The 21,930-nt window shown below is 37.0% G+C and overlaps 1 protein-coding gene and 2 long non-coding RNA genes across 29 annotated transcripts in view; 2 read left to right on the top strand and 1 right to left on the bottom strand.

The window, feature by feature from the left end:
• LOC105227083 (muscle calcium channel subunit alpha-1) overlaps window positions 1-6,465 on the bottom strand; it is a 133,193-nt gene extending 126,728 nt beyond the window's left edge. For 4 of the 27 annotated variants that reach the window (XR_007423112.1, XM_049459516.1, XM_049459517.1 and 1 more), the window contains exon 1: window positions 6,085-6,260. Coding sequence is in view for 20 of the 27 variants with exons in the window: in XM_049459516.1 (XP_049315473.1) it covers window positions 6,085-6,190 (106 nt within the window). In the remaining 7 variants the exon portion in view is untranslated. Of the gene's footprint in view, window positions 1-78; window positions 97-153; window positions 317-389; window positions 678-5,537; window positions 5,657-5,685; window positions 6,050-6,084; window positions 6,268-6,371 lie in introns of those variants that run through there. The other 23 variants (XM_049459515.1, XM_049459528.1, XM_049459529.1 and 20 more) reach the window with 18 other exon arrangements.
• A 7,630-nt stretch (window positions 6,466-14,095) lies between these two features.
• LOC125779210 (uncharacterized) lies at window positions 14,096-17,264 on the top strand. Its single transcript, XR_007423178.1, has 3 exons — window positions 14,096-14,851; window positions 14,912-15,089; window positions 15,149-17,264. It is a non-coding gene; the product is annotated as an uncharacterized LOC125779210 (long non-coding RNA).
• A 1,837-nt stretch (window positions 17,265-19,101) lies between these two features.
• Window positions 19,102-20,986, top strand: LOC125779220 (uncharacterized). Its single transcript, XR_007423189.1, has 4 exons — window positions 19,102-19,227; window positions 20,056-20,144; window positions 20,207-20,351; window positions 20,405-20,986. It is a non-coding gene; the product is annotated as an uncharacterized LOC125779220 (long non-coding RNA).
• Window positions 20,987-21,930: the final 944 nt, after the last annotated feature.

Genomic DNA, 21,930 nt, shown 5'->3' with positions numbered 1-21,930 from the left:
TGGTGTAATACAATACTCCAAGCAGATTTCACTTATATTACTGTAAACCTAGAACTCCAATAATGAAGAAGAACTCACAGACACCGCTTTCCTTTATAGACTAGAAACACACATTTTTGATACAAAGTTCTGATTTTTAACCACACAAATTACCTTTTTTCATAGCGTAGGCGATTTAAAAATGTTTTCATCAAAAGGTTTCAAAATTCCACGTATTTCTCGCCTCATATGTTGCGTTTCGTGCTTGTTCCTGTCAACAATACACCACTCCTAATCCAAAGCAAAGGGCCATTCGGTTGTTATACATACATTCTCTCTAAACATATTCACAACAAATGAGACATAAGTAGAATTTATTGTCGCTGAAGCTCCATTGTTAATTAACTTACCGTGTGCCACAAAGTTACTAAAATCTCTAAATGTGTATAGATATTGAAATAAAATAAGAAAAACGTAATGTATCAAAACCGACACTTCTATCACAATAAACTTCCTTGCGATTTTCTGATCAGATAATAATATCAAACATAGTTGTGCCGATTATCTATTATTTCAGCATTATTATATTCCATTGGGAACTTTTGTCGTAAATAATGAACTGAAAGCTGAAAATAGTATTGTAGTCTAGTAGTGTAGGAACAAACAACCTATAATGACTCACACTTTCTATCTCAAACGAAAGGATTTACCACGCATGGTCAGAGATATTTGCGAAATATAAACGGGAAACACATTTACACATGCATGAATAAAATTTACAAATGTCAGTGTACATCAAATCAAGATTAGCAATAATTATTACTATGCATTTATTCGAAACTACTATGCAACGATTTCAATAATGTAATATAATCGACATATTTAGGCCGTTGTTGTATTTTTAATGATACTTATAAAATTTACTTCATTGATTTCACATAGGTGAACTATATAATTCCTGAACATTTCATCAGTTATTCATAAAATATATTAAAACATTGCACAAGTAATGAAAGACTTAAGTTGCACCAAATAGAACAATTTTAATCTCGCGATTTTCATTAATTAAAGCGCGGGAGATGCCTTCACATCTTTAGATTAAAAAGCGGAAATTAATTATTTTAACCGTGAATGACCTACAATCTATTTTTAATATTACTAACCTAAATGGAAGATGGAGCCATGTTTAGAAGTTCAAGCAAGTGATGAAAGTTCTCTGATTGCCCCTGCAAACGTGTTAAGGATTACGATTTAAGGGCATGCACGCGGAATGTTCGGTCCCTTAATTGAGAAGGTGCCGCTGTCCAGCTGGTTAATGTCCTCGTGAAAATAAAGGCTGACATAACCGCCATCCAAGAAAAGCGATAAACGGGACAAGGACTGAGACGAGTAGGTCCTTGTGGCATTTACTACAGTAGCCCTATAAAGAAACGCAAATTTGGTGTGGGATTCGTGGTGGGAGAGAGACTCCGTCGCTGAGTACTATCATTTACCCCGGTGGATGAACGTCTACCCACAATCCGCATCAAAGCGATGTGACCAAAGATGCCTTCTATGAGCGCTTGGAGTGCACCGATGAAAGCTGCCCCCGCTACGATGTCAAAATCATGCTTAGCATTTTTAACGCCAGGGTGGGAAAAGAAGGTATCTTTGGCACTACGGTCGGTAAATTTAGCATCCACGGTGAAATATCTTCAAATGGGTTGAGGCTGATCGACTTCGCCAGAGCCCGAAATATGGTTATCTGAAGTACTAGATTTCAACACAAGAAATTTCCTCAAGCTACCTGGCTGTCTCCGGATGGAAAAGCCACCAACCAGATCGACCATGTTATGATAGCCGGAAGACACGTCTCCAGTGTTCTAGACGTGCGTAAGCTCCGAGGTCTTAACATCGACTCGGACCACTATCTTGTTGCAGTCAAGATTCGCACCCGCCTCTGTGCAGCAAGCTACCTGGCTATCTCCGGGTCGAAAAGCCACCAACCAGATCGATCATGTTGTGATAGACGAAAGACACGGCCCATTATTTTAGATGTGCGTAAGCTGTGAGGTCTTAACATCGACTCGGACCACTATCTTGTTGCAGTCAAGATTCGCACCCGCCTCTGTGCAGCAAAAAACGCACGTCAACAAACACAAAAGAGATTCAACGTCGAAAAACTGCAATAACAACAACAACCGAACGATTTTCTTCTCGACTTGCACTCCTGCCCTCTGAGACCACTCGTTAACAACTCGGTATAAGGGAACTGTGGGACGGTATTTCAAGCTTCATACGTATAGCTACAGCCGAAACCACTGGTTTTCGGAAAATGCGAGAGAACAGCTGGTACGACGAAGAGTGCCGTTTTGCAGCGGAGAGAAAACAGATTGCCTACCTTGCAACGTCTCGATCGACCACAACACGTGCGGGATGGGATAGATACCGAGAGTTGAAGAGGAAAGTGAGACGCATTTGCTGACAAAAAAAGAGAGAGGCCGAAATGCGTGATTAAAAAGAGCTTGAAAAGCTCGCCGACAGGGGTGATGCTCGAAAATTCTACGAAAAAATTCGGCGACTAACAGAAGGTTTCACAACCGGAGCATACTACTGTAGAACCCCCAGAGATGATTAGTGACTGATACCCAGAGCATACTTAAATCATGGAGGGAACACTTCTCCAGGATGATGAATAGCAGTGAACGTACAACGCCAGGGAAGGCGAACCCGATACCCCAATCGATGACGATGGAGCAGACGTTCCATTGCCCGACCATGAAGAAGTTCGAATAGCAATTGCCCGCCTGAAAAACAACAAAGCGGCGGAGGCCGATGGATTGCCAGCGGAGCTATTAAAACACGGCTGCGAAGAACTGATAAGGAGCTTGCATCAGCTTCTTTGTAAAATATGGTCGAACGAAAGCATGCCCAACGATTGGAATTTAAGTATGCTCTGCCCAATCCACAAAAGGGAGATCTCACAATCTGCGCTAACTACCTTGGGATAAGTCTCCTCAACATCGCGTATAAGGTTCTATTGACCATATTGTGTGAAAGATTAAAGCCCACCGTCAACAAACTGATTGGACCTTATCAGTGTGGCTTTAGACCTGGCAAATCAATAACCGACCAAATATTCACCATGCGCCAATTCTTGGAAAAGACCCGTGAAAGGAGAATCGACACATACCACCTTTTCGTCGATTTCAAAGCTGCTTTCGACAGCACGAAAATGCCTTTATGCCGCGATGTCTGAATTCGGTATCCCCGCAAAATTAATACGGCTGTGTAAACTGACGTTGAAAATGAGGTTTCAGACAAGGCGACTCTCTTTCAAGTGACTTCTTCAACGACGAGTTGATGATTCAGAGCAGTGTTTGGAGATATTCAAGCATAATAAACCCAAGTTTTTGCGTCGTATTAAACCTTTGTAACACAAAACCGCCCAAAAATGACTGCATTTGAAGAAAAAAAAGGTGTTTTTTCACCAAGACAACAAACCGTGTCACAAGCCAGTGAAAACGATCGCTAAAATCTATGAATTTGAAACTATTCTGCATCCACTATTTTCTCCAGATCTGGCCCACTGTCGTTATTTTTTGTTCTAAAATAGCAAAATAATGCTCGTTGAGAAGAAATTTTCGACAAAAAAACAGATAATCGCCGAAACTGAAGACTAGTTTGAAGCAACGGACAAATAGTTCGACAAAAATGGTATCGAAAATTTGGAGGGTCGCTATCCTTAATGTATAACCATTGAAGGGACGTCTTCTTCCTTACTGGACACCGCTTACGCGATTATAGCCGAGTTAACAACTCGTTGATTCGATATTTAGCCCCAAGCCGGGATTCCAAGTGCTTTTCCACTTGATCTCTCCAAGGGAGTGAAAGTCTTCCTCTTCCTCTGCTTCTACCGACGGGTATTGAATTGAAAACCTTCAAAGCTGGAGTGTTCTCTTTCATGTGAACAGGATGACCTAGCCAACGCAGACGCTATCTCTTGATTCGCTGAACTATGCCAATGTCGTCGTATATCTCGTATAGCTCATTTTCCATCGACTGCGGTTCTCGCCGTTACCATTGCGTAAAGAACCAAAACTTTTCCGCAAAAACTTTCTCTCGAACACTCCTAAGGCCGACTCATCAGATGATATCATTGTCCATTCCTCCGCACTATTTAGGAAAACGGAAATAATTAGGGACTTTTAGAGTTTGATATTTGTTCGTCGAGATGGGACTTTACTTTTCAATTCCGTACTTAGTCCAAAGTAGCATCTGTTGGCAAGAGTGATTCTGTTTTGAATTTAAAGACTGATATTTGTTATTGATGCTAGTTCCAAGCAGACGAAAGTATCTACGACTTCAAAGTTATGACTGTCAACAGTAAAGTGCGAGCCAAGTCGCGAATGCGTTGATTGTTCTTCGTCGCTTCTTTATATAGTCTGGAAAAAGCAGAACTAACGGCGCAGTTTTTGAGGTCAATGATATCAATATCATCGGCGTATGCCAGAAGCTATACACACTTATAGAAGATTGTACGGTTTGTTGATTGGAGGGACTTCATTGATTAAAAAACCGAATTTTGTCAAAAAATTTGTTTTACTATGGCAGGCCTGGCTAAGTTAATAAAACACCTGGATTCGATCTAATTACACCTAAATGTACAACCACTTATCAATCAGAAGTTTACTAAAGCTCACGTATCTTTTCATTCAATAATTTTTGAAAAAATGGTTCAGTTCGGCTTCGGAAACATGCATTCAACAATTGGATAGAATCTTTGTAATTTCATTTCTTACTAAAATTCACTATTGTAAAACTTGTATAAAATATGTTAACAAATCTTTGGTAGCATCGAGGAATGGTTATACCATTTTGATAAGGTATCAGCATATTCTCTAGCACGAATTCAACTACATAACTTTGTTAAGGTTATTATATGCAAAATGCAAAGATTCATCATTTCTCAGATCGCTTTTTACTAATGTAAATGGTTCAAATGACAAATGAAAATGCATCTTTTTTCTTCTTTTATTTTGAAAACTTTTGTTCGACTCGCTGGAGAGTAACGCTTGCCGAGTTGAAGGCAGTTGAAGACAACTAAAATGCATATCTGTTTATAACTTTGTGAAAACTATTTACGACTTTCATTGGGTTTTTATTTAAACTTCTTGTAGATAGGTTCAATATTGTCTGGAGAGTAGCGATACCTTTTTGAAAAAAGTTTTTGTAAGTTTAGGTGATGCCTTCGATTATTTTACCTCTATGTCTTTATAATTTATATTAATTATTTCCAATATAACCACTAGTAAATATATATTTTAATTTTTCTATTTTAGTAGAAACCCAAACTATATGCAAATGCAATCAATACTTCTGGCTGGAAAACTTAAATCTAAATTCGTCTACTACATATGTACATATATGTATCCATGTAGTATGTATATGCAGATACCATATATTGAGAAAAAATATTTAAGTTTTTGCATAAATCTATGTAGCTATCTTAAAAATCAAAGCAAGTGCAAAACTCGTTTCCATTTTCTAAAATGCGTTTTTGAAAATACATTACTCACTTCACAATTTTATATTCATATCAATAGAATACGTTTTCGGGCAATTCGGAACACAAAATTCTTGTGAGCGAGGCATTATGCTCAAATATACCGCTATATATTATATTCATATGTGTACGTCTAAACATATATACAAACATATACATACATACATACATAGGAGTATATCATCCCTCAAGAGCAAGTAGCACTACAAATATTCACTCGTTTCGTTCGCGCACGTGTGATTTTCTTTTTTTGCTTAATGTAGCATCACTTTTCTGTTTTAGAAACCTGAAATGTGAAGTGCCTTATTTTCGTACTTAACAATTTTCGAAACACTTGCAGGATTTACTTCCATGTTCAATATTTTCACTAAAATTTTAATTTTAAACAAAATTATTCACAAAAATTTGTTTAAGTACAGCGAACAGCATCTGGATACGTCTGAACGTTACACTTGCGATCGTCAACTTTAACAAATAAACTGATGAACTAGAATAAACATGCCATCATCATTCTACCACACTACAAATACAATACGGTCACAACACATATACATTTTCACCTAAAACATTGTCGCGGCCTTTATAAAGTTTTTCATTACATGTAAAATTGATTTCAAACGGATATATGTAATTTTTTTTGCGGATTTCTTTCTGCAGCATTAACATTTTACAAAATAAATGTTAATTTTTGTCAAAAAGTTTATATTTAACAATTTTATTGTATGCAAATGCAGTACACTAATCATTTTTACATTACACCAAGTTTAATAATTTGCTACCAAATGAACATACGGTAGGCAATGTGAGCTGATTAAATTAAAATAGTAACAAATTATTTATTTATTACATTTGAAACTAAATAAAATAAGAAGTAAAATATTGCAAATAAATTCTTTTCGTATGTTTTGTATTTTAGTTAGAAACATTTTAACATTTAATAACACCAGGACATATAGTCGTAAATGATTTATAGGAACAAAGTGTTCGAATAGAACCAATATACAGTTGCAATATCATCCCTGAGTTAGAGATTACAGCACCATTTATTTTACTTACATATAAAACCCCTATAATCCTAATTGAGAAAAACGAAAGTCAAATTAACGTGATATCTGGATTAAGACCAAAACGATCGAACTCGAAATATCACAAACAACATGAAACTTATTCAAATATGAGATAAATGCCCATAAATGCAGACCACAGTGTATTTTCGTCTGCATCGCAACAACATACTCAAAATAACAAATGCTTCCGTATTTTGATTACTTTGATTACTGTCCAATCTTGGATAAATTTTGCAGATCGGATCTAGTTGCCACACAAACTGTACGATCAAAATCTAGTTCTTGTATGGAACAAATTTTTATTTGACAAGATAAGAGAAATTCTTTAAGAAATTTAGCATTTGTCATTGTCCAAGGTAATCCTAAAAAATCTAAAGAAATTTTTCAGATCACATCTCTCTTGACTGTCGGGATGAAGTTCGTTTGATTTCTATTAAGACCAATACGCTGCAAAGTATCCTCTGGCCGAACGTGGATGCTATCCACAGTTAAATTTAGCTCCTCTTATTTCGCAAAGTTCGAAAATAGTTATATTATTTAGGTATAGGGGGTGTATTAAGCCGATGTTATACATTTTTCGCAACACGACATAATATTATCAGAAAACAGTGCTCTCAGATTAAAGTACCTCACATATTGACCGGCATTTCCGATAAGCATTGAGATTCAGATATTTGATAACTGGGAATGTGAAAAGTTATGGTCTAATTTTGTGAAATATATACCAGGGATAATGGGATGCCCAACTTATTCCAGTGTGAGAGCGCCTCAAAATAAGCGTTTTTTTATAACATTTTCCATTGTGGCCAGATAAAACAAAATAAGAATTTGTGGGCATTAATATTAAAACACCCAACATTTATTATGATTGCAAATTATTATATATTGGACTTTTAATACATGGCGAAACTACTTAAATTCTTTTGTATGATTTTATGGTATATTAAAACAACTGACTTTTTATCTTTCTATACTTAATAAGGTGAATAAAGCCTGTTAGTTCTCAATTAATAAATGTTTTTAATCATTTGTAATTGAAAATTGATTCTACTATGCATCAAATTGCAAAACGTTTCATGAAATATATTTAAATTTCGCATTTTCTTTGATTTTCTTTGTTTTATTCTTTTATTAGCGATCTTGAACGGCGGCAACAAATTCCTCCGTTCACAAATATTTTTGGTTTAATTTCACTCTGGCCGTTCCAGTCATTCCAATTGCAAAACGTCAAAACCTACCCCATCCAGTGAACTGTCAAAGTTCGGTAGGTGAGCGGTTCTCCTATTTCCAGTGACAGGAGAGTTGGGGATCTCTTTATCTCTGTTACACCAGTTAAGGTATCATCTTTGGATGATTGATTTTGCTACCCATTTTCGTATGCTGGATTATGTTAGAAATCGCTTTTGACTGATCTATTTTGTTCTCCATTTTCTTATTCCTGGAATAACGTAAGAATTTTGATGCTTTGCTGTCAAACGCAGCAACCTTGCATCAACCACAAAGTAAATAGTGATGATGACGTTCACATTTCTGGAATTCCTGCACATTAAATGCATAACGGTACTAATAATGTAGAAAAATACTGACGCTAGTTGACAGTGTCAGAAGGTTACGAGCAAATGCAAAATCATTTGATCGATCATTACGAAAGTGGCCATCAGCAAGAGGAGTTAAATCGCCATAAACATAAAACTTGTATTCATCAGTTTTCTTCAAAAAATTATAATAATATAATTATAAATATTAATTAAAAAAATAATAAATTCCAAATAAAACCGCAAAAATATAATTTGTACACACTCTCTATGCAAACTTTTATTTCGATAACATCATTGACTCTCAAATAATATATATAATAAAAGATCGATTAACCCAAGTAAAATCGATGTGAAGACATACTTATAGCGAGATTCTGTAAGCAGTCTCTAGTCACTATTTCAGACATTTTGAGGTAAAGTTTCAATTTGAGACTAGTTACTATTCACAATACAGTCTCTAGTATCTAGTCCAAGAATGATAGAATATAAGATTACGACACTAGTTTACCGTTAGTTTTTTTCGGTTTAGCTCTTGACAATTCTTACAGAAACAAATACATTGTGCAACAATTTCGTGACGTCACACTTTTGCGTTGAGAAGAACAAGCATAGAAATGCATACAAATTGTAAACAGAAAAGTAAACACTTTTGGAAATTCCCAAAATAATATTAATTCATTCGTCTTTGCAGGATAAATTTCAGTGGAATGTTTAGAATATTGTTGCGAGAAAAGACATATGTAAGTAGTTTTAGGCACATCCACAATAAATAGAGTAGCATGTGTGGAAATTGTTCAAATGAAGAAAACCAGTGAAAGTGTACTGTTGTATTTATTTAAATTTCTAAGCATAAATATATTAATTTTTTAAAATGAAATGTGCAGTGGCTTGTTGTAATAATTATTATGCAACTAAAGGATCGAAAACGAGTTTTTTCCGTTTTTCGGCCGAAAAGTTGCCAAAAAATGGATGTTATTTTGCAAAAGAAATGATATATTTAATACTAAATCCTCTTTAATTAATTAATTTCACAATTCTTTTATCATAATTTCATACATCTGATACATCTGAACTTATAATCTATATATATAAAAATCAATGCCACTTTCTTTGTAATTTCATCACTCATAAACGGCTGAACCGATTTGGCTGATTTTTTTTTTTTTGTTGTATTTGTTATTATTAGGAGAAGGTTCTTATGTAAGAAAAAATTACGAAAGTTGCCGGAAACCCCTAAAAACAGCCCTTTTCTTTTTCCCATACAAACGTTTTATTTTGTATATACATACATACATACATATGTAAGTAAAAATGATTGTTCGTTTGTTAGTAACGCTAACGCTCGAGAACGGCGGAACCAATCTTCATGAAATCAGAAGTTGTTCGCTGTGGATCTGGAAAGGGTTAGATATAAAAAAACCATATACTTTTCATAAGGAATAGTCGAAAAATTGGAAATTTCCAAAAAGTGACTTTTCATACGGAGGATGGAGTCATGTGTAGAAGTTCACGCAAGTGAGGAAAGTTCTCTGATCGCCATTCACTTGGGAGTGGCCAGAAACGATTCTTTTACATATGACTCAAGCAGCTCACGACTTCCGGTCTTTGACCAAGTATCCTCTGGGTAGCCTAAGAACATCCGTTTGAAGGCGAGCTAACGTGAGAAGGCGAAACATCCCCTGCATAGGGTTGTGCGCTGGGTTTGGGACCCGCCACGTAAAAAAACACCCCCAATGAAAAAGCAAACACAGCCTCGGATGAGAGACCCCCCTTTTGATGACGACCATGGCAAACGAAATAAGGACTATGATTTGAGGGCATGCACCTGGAATGTCCGGTCCCTTAATTGGGAAGGTGCCGCTGCCCAGCTGGTAGATGTCCTCGTAAAGATAAAGGCTGACATCACCGCCGTCCAAGAAATGCGATGGACGGGACAAGGACAGAGACGAGTAGGTCCTTGTGACATTTACTACAGCGGCCATATAAAGGAGCGCAAGTTTGGTGTTGGATTCGTGGTGGGAGAGAGACTCCGTCGCCGAGTACTATCATTCACTCCGGAGAATGAACGTCTAGCCACAATCCGCATCAAAGCGAGGTTCTTCAACATATCGCTGATTTGCGCCCACGCCCCGACGGAAGAGAAGGACGATGTGACCAAAGATGTTTTTTATGAGTGCTTGGAGCGCACCTATGAAAGCTGCCCCCACCACGATGTCAAAATTGCGCTTGGCGACTTCAACGACAGGATGGGCAAAGAAGGTATCTTTGGCAAAACGGACGGTAAATTCAGCCTCCATGAGGAAACATCCCAAAATGCGTTGAGGCTGATCGACTTCGCCGGGACGCGAAATGTGGCTATCTGTAGTACTAGATTCCAGCATAAGAAGATACATCAAGCTACCTGGCTGTCTCCGGATCGAAAAACCACCAACCAGATCGATCATGTTGTGATAGACGGAAGACACGTCTCCAGTGTTTTAGATGTGCGTGCGCTCCGAGGTCCTAACATCGACTCGGACCACTATCTTGTTGCAGCCAAGATTCGCACCCGCCTCTGTGCAGCAAAAAACGCACGCCAACAAACACAAGGAAGGTTCGACGTCGAGAAGCTGCAATCACAACAGACAGCCGAACGATTTTCTACTCGGCTTGCACTCCTGCTCTCTGAGAGCACTCGTCAACAACTCGGTATAAGGGAACTGTGGGACGGCATTTCAAACTCCTTACGTACAGCTGCAACCGAAACCATTGGTTTTCGGAAAGTGCAAAAGAACAGCTGGTACGATGAGGAGTGCCGTGTCGCAGCGGAGAGAAAACAGGCTGCCTACCTCGCAACGTTACGGTTGACCACAACACGTGCGGGATGGGATAGATACCGAGAGTTGAAGAGGGAAGCGAGACGCATTTGCAGACAGAAGAAGAAAGAGGCCGAAATGCGTGAGTACGAACAGCTTGATAAGCTGGCCGACAGGGGTAATGCTCGAAAATTCTACGAAAAAATGCGGCGACTTACAGAAGGTTTCAAGACCGGAGCATACTCCTGTAGAACCCCCAAAGGTGATCTAGCCACCGATGCCCAGAGCATACTTAGATTATGGAGGGAACACTTCTCCAGCCTGCTGAATGGCAGTGAACACATAGCACCAGGAGAAGGCGAACCCGATACCCCAATCGATGACGATGGAGCAGACGTTCCATTGCCCGACCATGACGAAGTTCGAATAGCAGTTGCCCGCCTGAAGAACAACAAAGTGGCAGGGGCAGACGGATTGCCGGCCGAGCTATTCAAACACGGCGGCGAAGAACTGATAAGGAGCATGCATCAGCTTCTTTGCAAAATATGGTCGGATGAGAGCATGCCCAACGATTGGAATTTAAGTGTGCTATGCCCAATCCATAAAAAAGGAGACCCCACAATCTGCGCCAACTACCGTGGGATTAGCCTCCTCAACATCGCGTACAAGGTTCTATCGAGCGTATTGTGTGAAAGATTAAAGCCCACCGTCAACAAACTGATTGGACCTTATCAATGTGGCTTCAGACCTGGAAAATCAACAACCGACCAGATATTCACCATGCGCCAAATCTTGGAAAAGACCCGTGAAAGGAGAATCGACACTCACCACCTATTCGTCGATTTCAAAGCTGCTTTCGATAGCACGAAAAGGAGCTGCCTTTATGCCGCAATGTCTGAATTTGGTATCCCCGCAAAACTAATACGACTGAGTAAACTGACGTTGAGCGGGACCAAAAGCTCCGTCAGGATCGGGAAGGACCTCTCCGAGCCGTTCGATACCAAACGAGGTTTCAGACAAGGCGACTCCCTATCGTGCGACTTTTTCAATCTGCTGCTGGAGAAAATTATTAGAGCTGCAGAACTGAACCGAGCAGGTACAATCTTTTATAAGAGTGTACAGCTGCTGGCGTATGCCGATGATATTGATATCATCGGTCTCAACACCCGCGCCGTTAGTTCTGCTTTCTCCAGACTGAACAAGGAAGCAACGCAAATGGGTCTGGCAGTGAACGAGGGCAAGACGAAATATCTCCTGTCATCAAACAAACAGTCGTCGCACTCGCGACTTGGCACTCACGTCACTGTTGACAGTCATAACTTTGAAGTTGTAGATAATTTCGTCTATTTAGGAACCAGCATTAACACCACCAACAATGTCAGCCTAGAAATCCAACGCAGGATTACTCTTGCCAACAGGTGCTACTTCGGACTGAGTAGGCAATTGAAAAGTAAAGTCCTCTCTCGACGAACAAAAACCAAACTCTATAAGTCGCTCATAATTCCCGTCCTGCTATATGGTGCAGAGGCTTGGACGATGACAACAACCGATGAGTCGACGTTGCGAGTTTTCGAGAGAAAAGTTCTGCGGAAGATTTATGGTCCTTTGCGCGTTGGCCACGGCGAATACCGCATCCGATGGAACGATGAGCTGTACGAGATATACGACGACATCGATATAGTTCAGCGAATTAAAAGACAGCGGCTACGCTGGCTAGGTCATGTTGTCCGGATGGATGAAAACACTCCAGCTCTGAAAGTATTCGACGCAGTACCCGCCGCGGGAAGCAGAGGAAGAGGAAGACCTCCACTCCGGTGGAAGGACCAAGTGGAGAAGGACCTGGCTTCGCTTGGAATATCCAATTGGCGCCACGTAGCGAAGAGAAGAAACGATTGGCGCGCTGTTGTTGACTCGGCTATAATCGCGTAAGCGGTGTCTACGCCAGTAAAGAAGAAGAAGAAGACTTTTCATACACTTCTTTTTTGTTTTGTTTTTCAATATTTTGATTTGTAAATTATTTGAATCGTTCAATTTCGGTCGCTTACTTTTTTATTCCGGAAAAATTATTGAAAATTATTCAGTGAAAACTTTATGTGTGTTTCAAACGAAGTGATCAATTACAGATTGAAATTTGTTACGAAGCAACGAAGACATCGCGCTAATATCGGTCGGCGTTCTTTTTGCCATCAACGTATGGCAGCTCAAGACACAAGAACTTCATGAGACTCCCACGATGCGATGACATATGTGTGGAATTATGGATCGCTATCAATCAGCAAGCGATCATCACGATAATACAGCAAGACTTTTCAAACAACAGCTACGGTGTTTGATGAACTTTATCTTGAAGCAACGTATGTATATACGAGTATGGTGCAGTCAGATGCTGGATGTACTCTGTTGAGTTGCAAAAAAGAGGTTTGTCCCAGGCACACATTTTTCTTTGAATGGTGGATGGTGGTTACACCAGATCAAATTGATGAAATCATTTCTGCCGAAATTCCTCATGCAGAGAAAGATCCATTATTCTACGAAGCGATGAAAACCAATATGGTGCATGGACCTGGCAGACACCACAATTCCACTTGCAATAAATGCAAAAAACACTATCCACGTGCTTTTCTTTCGGAAACGCAAACTGGAAATGATGGATATCCACTCTATCGTCGTAGCTCATCAGACGACAATGGCAGGACATTTACCATTCAACTTAGAGTAGTGAATATCGAAGTTGAGAACATATTGATCGTACTATATTCTCCACTGTTGTCTAATTCACATTCAAAACTCATATCAATGTTTAGTATTGCAGTTTGGTGTAATCTATAAAATACGTTTGTAAGTACGTCATCAAAGGAACCAATATGGCGGTTATTGGTCTTGAACGCTACGGTCGATACGTGAATTGCAATAAAGCGCTTTGTAGGGTATTTACTGCAACGCAACGCCGTGAAATAGATTATAAATGGTTCAGTAATCAGTCGTTGAGTATGTATTATACCACGTGCATCCCTAAAGACTGATGTCACAACCTTTCCAGCCGCCTTTTTCGTTTTTCCACGCCTGAAAACCATCACCACCAACTTCATCATGTGCAGTCCACTAGAATGACTGTCGATTGGACTCCAGCGGGAAATGATGGAGCTATATTTCTTTATTTATTGCGATTAGAGAGTACTTAAACACTTCTCAGAATTAGTTGTTTTTGTTGGATTATGAACTTGCGAGCACCTACTTTGCAACTCAACGGTGGATTTCCCTGAGCCCAAATTCAACAGTATTTTTCACAAAAAAACAATGCTTTATTGACACATGAAATGCTTTATGATCGATTTTTTTAAACTAACACAAGTTGCTATATCTCATTAACTAATAGTTATAATCCAACTAATAGAAATCATATAGATGGTAGTAGTAGTATTATCTATGTATCAGCCACAGTGAAGCGTGGACGGGTCCTCTAGTATAAGTATATATTTATATACAACACAAGAAACGCCTTCTCCATTTGAATCACAACTTAATAGACGATTTTATTATCAATAGGCCGATATATTTCTTTAGAAATGATTCAAATCTTTTCACTCAACAATATTCAATCGCTTCACTAAAACTTTTCATTAAAATCGAAAGAATTAATAATATTTTGCGAATTTACAAAAGTGTTCACTTTTCTGTTTACAATTTGCAAGCCATTTGACAGTTTTTCACTCTTGTTCTTCTCAACTCGCAACTATGACGTTTCATAATGGCGGTTCTCCTAATTTTGTATTCTATCATTCTTGATCTAGTCTCAAAACATTGTCTCTAATTTTGTCAGCTGGTAATAAACAGGGCACAAACGTATTAAGAAAAGAGAAAACAAGCATTGGACGAAGAAGTCGTAGCTTTTTTGTTAATTTTACAAACTTATGAAAATGAAGAAAGGTAAGCATTGTTTAATAGCAATGAATATAAAAATATTATGTATTAATTTCTTTCAATTAGAAATGCAAACAGGAGGAATTTGGCGCACTTAAGGAATAGTGAGAATCCATTTTTATTGGAGGAAGGAATATTTAGAAAATATTTTCGTTTTCCGAAATCGTTGTGTTGGGACCTTATGCACTACTTGAAACCTCACGATAATCGTTTCCGAAAGTCTGCTATTCCTTTTGAGATTCGGGTGAGTGTTCATGCTTTTAAATTAGAATTTTTTACTAAACATTGGTGTACTATTTCTAGTTCGTTTCAGTGCTATATTTTTTTTTTTCAAATGGCTCATACCAATACTGGATTGGAAATAGCCATTTATCTGCCATGAGCAGGGATGGGCACCATCACAATCAAACAAGCATCACAAAATGAAATTGTGTTAGTGCGCTTACTGTGGGACCAAGCGTACCAGCAACCAAAAATAATCAGTCTGCTTGCAGATGTCGAACGAGCAGGTCTATGTCGCACGAAGCCGCAATGCTACGAATACGTACATATGTATATACATATGCACATTTTTAAGAATATGTGCATAAACCATTGAATATAAAATATAATTATTTTTCATTTCAGGCAAGAATAAAATTTAAGTTATTAGTTAATTATAAATTAGTAATCTAATTCATTTAAAAACTTAAAAATAAATTAAATTTGTATATGAAAAGAAAATATAAATCTATATTTGAATTCATAGAATATTTTAAATATATAACGAAACTTCAATAAAGTTAAAGCTATTAGAAAATGAAAGCTATTATAATATGAAATATTATGAATACACATTTCAAGAGGTCAGTTAATTTCAAACAATTATCCGAGTGTCAAAAAAAAAAGAGTTCATTCTGTAATAAATTTAAGAAGGTTATTTATTTCTTTGTGAAAGATTATAAAATGTCTTTTTAAATTTTGCTTAAATACAAAATTTAAAACTATTTGACATAACAAGCACTGCGGCTTCCCAGAATTATTCAAAAGAAAAAAAAATTCAAATTCCCACTCTGTCTGAAACGTTTTTTGGTCTTCCATGTTTATACTCGCATATGTGTTCATTTATATACGGCATACAACTCGTGCGCATCAACCTGCTCAGTTCAACTTCTGATTGCAGACTGATTTTAACATCGCTTTGTTCCAGGCATGGGCAAAGTCTTAGCAGGTGCTAAAAGAGCGTAAGCTATCGCATACGTACACACACCGATTGTCACTAACACGCACAAGCGAAGAGCGTAAAACGAGCACTTACGATGGAACAAAGCGATGTTAAAATCAGTCTGCAATCAGAAGTTGAACTGAGCAGGTTGATGCGCACGAGTTGTATGCCGTATATAAATGAACACATATGCGAGTATAAACATGGAAGACCAAAAAACGTTTCAGACAGAGTGGGAATTTGAATTTTTTTTCTTTTGAATAATTCTGGGAAGCCGCAGTGCTTGTTATGTCAAATAGTTTTAAATTTTGTATTTAAGCAAAATTTAAAAAGACATTTTATAATCTTTCACAAAGAAATAAATAACCTTCTTAAATTTATTACAGAATGAACTCTTTTTTTTTTGACACTCGGATAATTGTTTGAAATTAACTGACCTCTTGAAATGTGTATTCATAATATTTCATATTATAATAGCTTTCATTTTCTAATAGCTTTAACTTTATTGAAGTTTCGTTATATATTTAAAATATTCGATGAATTCAAATATAGATTTATATTTTCTTTTCATATACAAATTTAATTTATTTTTAAGTTTTTAAATGAATTAGATTACTAATTTATAATTAACTAATAACTTAAATTTTATTCTTGCTTGAAATGAAAAATAATTATATTTTATATTCAATGGTTTATGCACATATTCTTAAAAATGTGCATATGTATATACATACGTATTCGTAGCATTGCGGCTTCGTGCGACATAGACCTGCTCGTTCGACATCTGCAAGCAGACTGATTATTTTTGGTTGCTGGTACGCTTGGTCCCACAGTAAGCGCACTAACACAATCTCATTTTGTGATGCTTGTTTGATTGTGATGGTGCCCATCCCTGCTTTGTTCCATCGTAAGTGCTCGTTTTACGCTCTTCGCTTGTGCGTGTTAGTGACAATCGGTGTGTGTACGTATACGACAGTGGTCGGCATGAGAGGATCTGTCACTGTGTTGGTGAGCACGAAAAAAAAGTAGCCCAGTGAGAAATTGGAATTAAAATTAAGCAATTTTAATTATTAATTAATAGTATAATGAAAATTAACAAATTGTCTTTTGAGGATATATTCCCTATTATCTTTAAAAGACTTGGAACATAAAAGGCATTGCATGGCATCAAAGGCATTTAGAACCATAAAATATTTCTTGCAGGGCATATTTCGTTTTGCGTTATAGTCTTGCGTGACGTTAATTCGTTGATGGCTCGAACGATAGAGCGTAAGCGACGTGTGAAGTTAGTTTGCAAAATTTTGCTATGAAATGCCGACCACTGGTATACGATAGCTTACGCTCTTTTAGCGCTAAGACTTTGCCCATGCCTGGCCATGAGTGTCCGAAGTATAGTTATGCAAAATTGTGTGCTATGAAATGCCGACCACTGGTTGAGTATGATAGCTTACGGCATTTCATAGCAAAATTTTGCAAACTAACTTCACACGTACGCTTACGCTCTATCGTTCAGTCGTTGTCGAGCCATCAACGAATTAACATCACGCAAAACCATAGCGCAAAACGAAATATGCCCTGCGAGAAATATTTTATGGTTCTAAATGCCTTTGATGCCATGCAATTTTATGTTCCAAGTCTTTTAAAGATAATAGGGAATATATCCTCAGACAATTTGTTAATTTTCATTATACTATTAATTAATAATTAAAATTGCTTAATTTTAACAATTTCACTGGGCTACTTTGAGCCAACGCAGTGACAGATCCTCTCATGCCGACCACTGGTATGAAGCAACCAAATTATTCACGGAATGAGTATAAGTCAGTGGTCGGCATGAGAGAATCTGTCACTGTGTTTGTGAGCACGAAAAAACAGTAGCCCAGTGAGAAATTGGAATTTAAATTAAACAAATTTTATAAGCAAAATTTAAAATATAATATATAAAACTAAATGACTTTTAAGGATATATTCCCTATTATCTTTAAAAGACTTGGAACATAAAATGCTGCCATGCAATGCAAGGCATTTAGAATCATAAAGTATTTCTCGCAGGCCATATTTGGTTTTGCGCTATAGTCTTACGTGATGTTAATTCGTTGCTGTCTCGACAACGACTGAACGATAGAGCGTAAGCGTATGTGTGAAGTTAGTTTGCAAAATTTTGCTATGAAATGCCGACCACTGGCTTAGGATTCTCTGACATTCATGAATACAAAACACTTGTGAATATACGAAGAAGCTCAATTGTGCGCAAGCCACTTGAGCCGTAACGCTATGAACCAAAGGCTAAGAAAGCCATTACGAACTAGACTAGACTAGATATAATAAAATAAAAAACTGGATTTTCATATTTTGTGTTAATTTTCTCTATTATTAAAAAAAATCACATATACATACATACATACTTACATTATTATGTTATCACTTATAATATTACATTTTATTTTATAAAATGATAATTCAGTCCCTTTCAATGTAATTAAAATTAAAAATAAAAATCACATCAGTTTAATGGTATGAAAATTACATGAATTATTATCAAAAAGCAAAATAACAAACTACAGTTAATTTCGGTAAAAAATAAAAATAATAAGCATAACATTTTCTTCAAGATTTATGTACATACATAAGATTCAACTCCAAAGATACAAGTTATATTATAAGAATAGCTTCTAAATATATGTATATTAAGGTTGAGGTATTGCACAAAATTTCTTCTCAATATCATTGTATATTTTTGTTTTTTAAATTTCTAAGGTCTTATTGCCATATTAGTTAGTCTTAAATATAGAATTCAGGAATATTATATTATCTACGGTTTTGGGTGCAAGTCGGTTTCTTTTATCAGTTATTAAATTGCCTGCTAAGGAAAATACACGTTCAGGCGCCGCACTATTTGCAGGTACAGTAGAAACTCGTTTATCCGGCCCTCAGTTATACGGGTTCGCGATTATCTGGACTACCAATCGCGACCAATTTATATGTACCTACGTAGAAATTATGGAATCATGAACGTGTCGGAACTTGCATATTCCGCTCGCACAGTGTGGGGTCGCTGCCGTACATACGTACCTAAATATTTTATTGTATTTCATGATTAATGCTGCAGTTTAGTATTACGTATGTAGTGTAATCTAAGAAAATATGTACATACATACCAGAGGCCTGCACGATTAAGGTAGGCATCGTACGATTACGTTACTAAGTAACACTTCTGACGATTACCACGATGCGAAGGTAACATTGCGCATCGGCATCGCGGCATCGTGGCATCGTACGATTACTATCTGGTATCGTCAATGGCAAATGAAACGCTATAGTCTTACATGATGTTAATTCGTTGCTGGCTCGACAACGACTGAACGATAGAGCAGAGCCGCTCAAAATAATGCGCAATTTATTTACCAACGCATACAATCACACATTTGATATCTGCTAGCGTATGATTGTGTGCGCGCGCTTGCTTAGTACACTGAGTGAAATCGTGCTATTTGGTTATTTTGTTATTAAAAATTTAGAAAAAAATAAAAAATTATGGTTTTTGATTAAAAAAGCAATTAAGAACAACAATAATTTTAAGTTAATTTTTTTAACTTTCCATGATTTTTTCCATATCGACTTCAAGATCGTAAGTTTTGATTCTCATTAAGTCCTCTATATGCTTATTCGAAACTGAATTCCTGTATTTCGAGTGTATTTTTGACGCTGGCAGAATTAGCGTCATAGCGTACATGCTTCGACTGCATTTGCTTGCCTATACTCCGAGTATAGGCATGAAAAATTTTGAGCGGCTCTGCGATAGAGCGTAAGCGTACGTGTGAAGTTAGTTTCCACAATTGTTCTAAGAAATGCCGACCACTGGTAACATGTTAGTAATCGGCGATGCCCGCGATGCCGATACCCTCGATGCCGATGCCCACGATGCCAAAGTACCGTTACGTAGCGTGTACTCGCCGCATCGGCATCGCCGCTTGCTAACATGTTACTTTTTTAATTACTCGTGCAGGACTCTGCTGCAGATCACTGGTTGGAACACAAAAATGTGGAAATAAGCTTCCCAAATGCAACAGAGCACTATAACACAATTAAAATGGGGTAAAGTATATATATATGAGTTAAATTAAAACAAGTATATTAAAACATAAAAATATTTCTAGTTTCCATAATAAGTTTGGAATAAAAGGAGTGATTGGTGCTATTGACTGCACCCATGTTGCTATAATAGGAACGTCTTCGTCGTCTAACGTTATTCCACATGAATATATGAACCGAAAGGGTTACTACAGTATTAACGTAGAAGCGGTAGGTTAAAATATTAATTTAATACAATTAATATATGTATATATGAATTTTAGATTTGTAACGACAAATTTAGTTTTCGCCATTTAAATGCTCGTTTTCCTGGCTAGTGCCATGACACCGGAATTTCGAGAGCATCGCCGGCCAGAATAAAATTATTAAGGGAACATTTTTCTGGTTCATTTAAGTGGCTTCTAGGTGACTCCGGATATCCACTAGAGCCATGGCTTTTGACTCCTATGTCAAACCCATCTGCACCAATTAAAGTTCTTTATAACAGGAACATAATTAAAAGAGCCTTTAGTGTTTTAAAGTCTAATTTCCGTTGCTTATCTAAAGAGCGAGTACTGAGGTATACACCCTCAAACGCCGCGTTTTTAGTTTATACTTGTTCAATTTTCCACAACATTTTGCAAGAACATGGTATTTGTGACTTCGATGAAATCGACATTGAAAACTTTGAGGACTCTTCCTTCCATGATAATTTTCCAGCTCAAACAAATCAGTATTACACTGCAGGAATAAATGCACGACGTAACTGCTTAAATTCTCTCACACAATCTTTGTAAATAAATATCTTTACAAATAAATCTTTCATTTATATTTTCATAAAAAAAAAAATTATTCAGTCTTCTTTTGTGTGCATGTATGTACATTATAATCATTAATAGGAACATAAAAATAATTTAACTTAAACATTTTCTTTTGGGTGTATGTACATTATAAACAGTAATAGGAACATAAAAATAATTTAACTTAAACATATTCTTTTGTGTGTATGTACATTTTAAACAGTAATAGGAACAAAAACATATATTTTCTTAATTTTTTTTAAAACAGCTTCCGATAGCTTTAAAATAGCACTTGCCATATTGTTCAAAAGAAACATTTCTTGTGAAGTCTGCCTTCGAGAACGTGAAGTAGATGGCATTTCACTTACTGACGGACTCTGCGAATCCATATTTATTATAATGTCGTTCTAAACTAAAAAATAATACTAATAAACTATGTTTATATACATATTATACGCAAACTCCACTCCAATTGTTGGGACATCAGGCAGTCCATCAACAACGGTCCTCCCTAGTGCTTCCATCGCCCGCTCTTCCAACTCGGAGGATTGAATTTCCTGCATTGGTCCTCCACCAGTCAATACCCTATTTACTTTGGCATTTCTTGCCCTTGAATCTGGTTTTTCCAGTAGTTTAAACACTGTAAAATAAACAAGATATTTATTACAATTGAAATATATATATGTATGTATATAAGTGTATATGTAAAGATTTACCTGCTTCCATTTGGTAGGCGAACGTATTGGACCTTTCAAGGCGTTCAGCTGCTGAGCAAGCACGATCCACAGCTCTCCTAACCTTCTGAGTCGCGTGGGATCGTTTTTATGGAGCTTAATTTCTGGATGAAGCTCTAGAAAGGTTAAGTAGCATTCAATTTTATCTTTTGTTGTGCGCAAGGATTCTGGAAATTTAACAGTTAATTATATAATATACAAGTAAAAGAATATAACAGCAAATCTTTAATTTAACGTTTACTTATCTTTGTTTTCCATTTTGAATGTATTAACAAT

The sequence above is a fragment of the Bactrocera dorsalis genome, chromosome 6, assembly GCF_023373825.1.
Source record: "Bactrocera dorsalis isolate Fly_Bdor chromosome 6, ASM2337382v1, whole genome shotgun sequence".
Classification (NCBI taxonomy): domain Eukaryota; kingdom Metazoa; phylum Arthropoda; class Insecta; order Diptera; family Tephritidae; genus Bactrocera; species Bactrocera dorsalis.
Note: the sequence above shows the minus strand (reverse complement) of the source record. Positions and strands in the feature narration are given on the sequence as shown.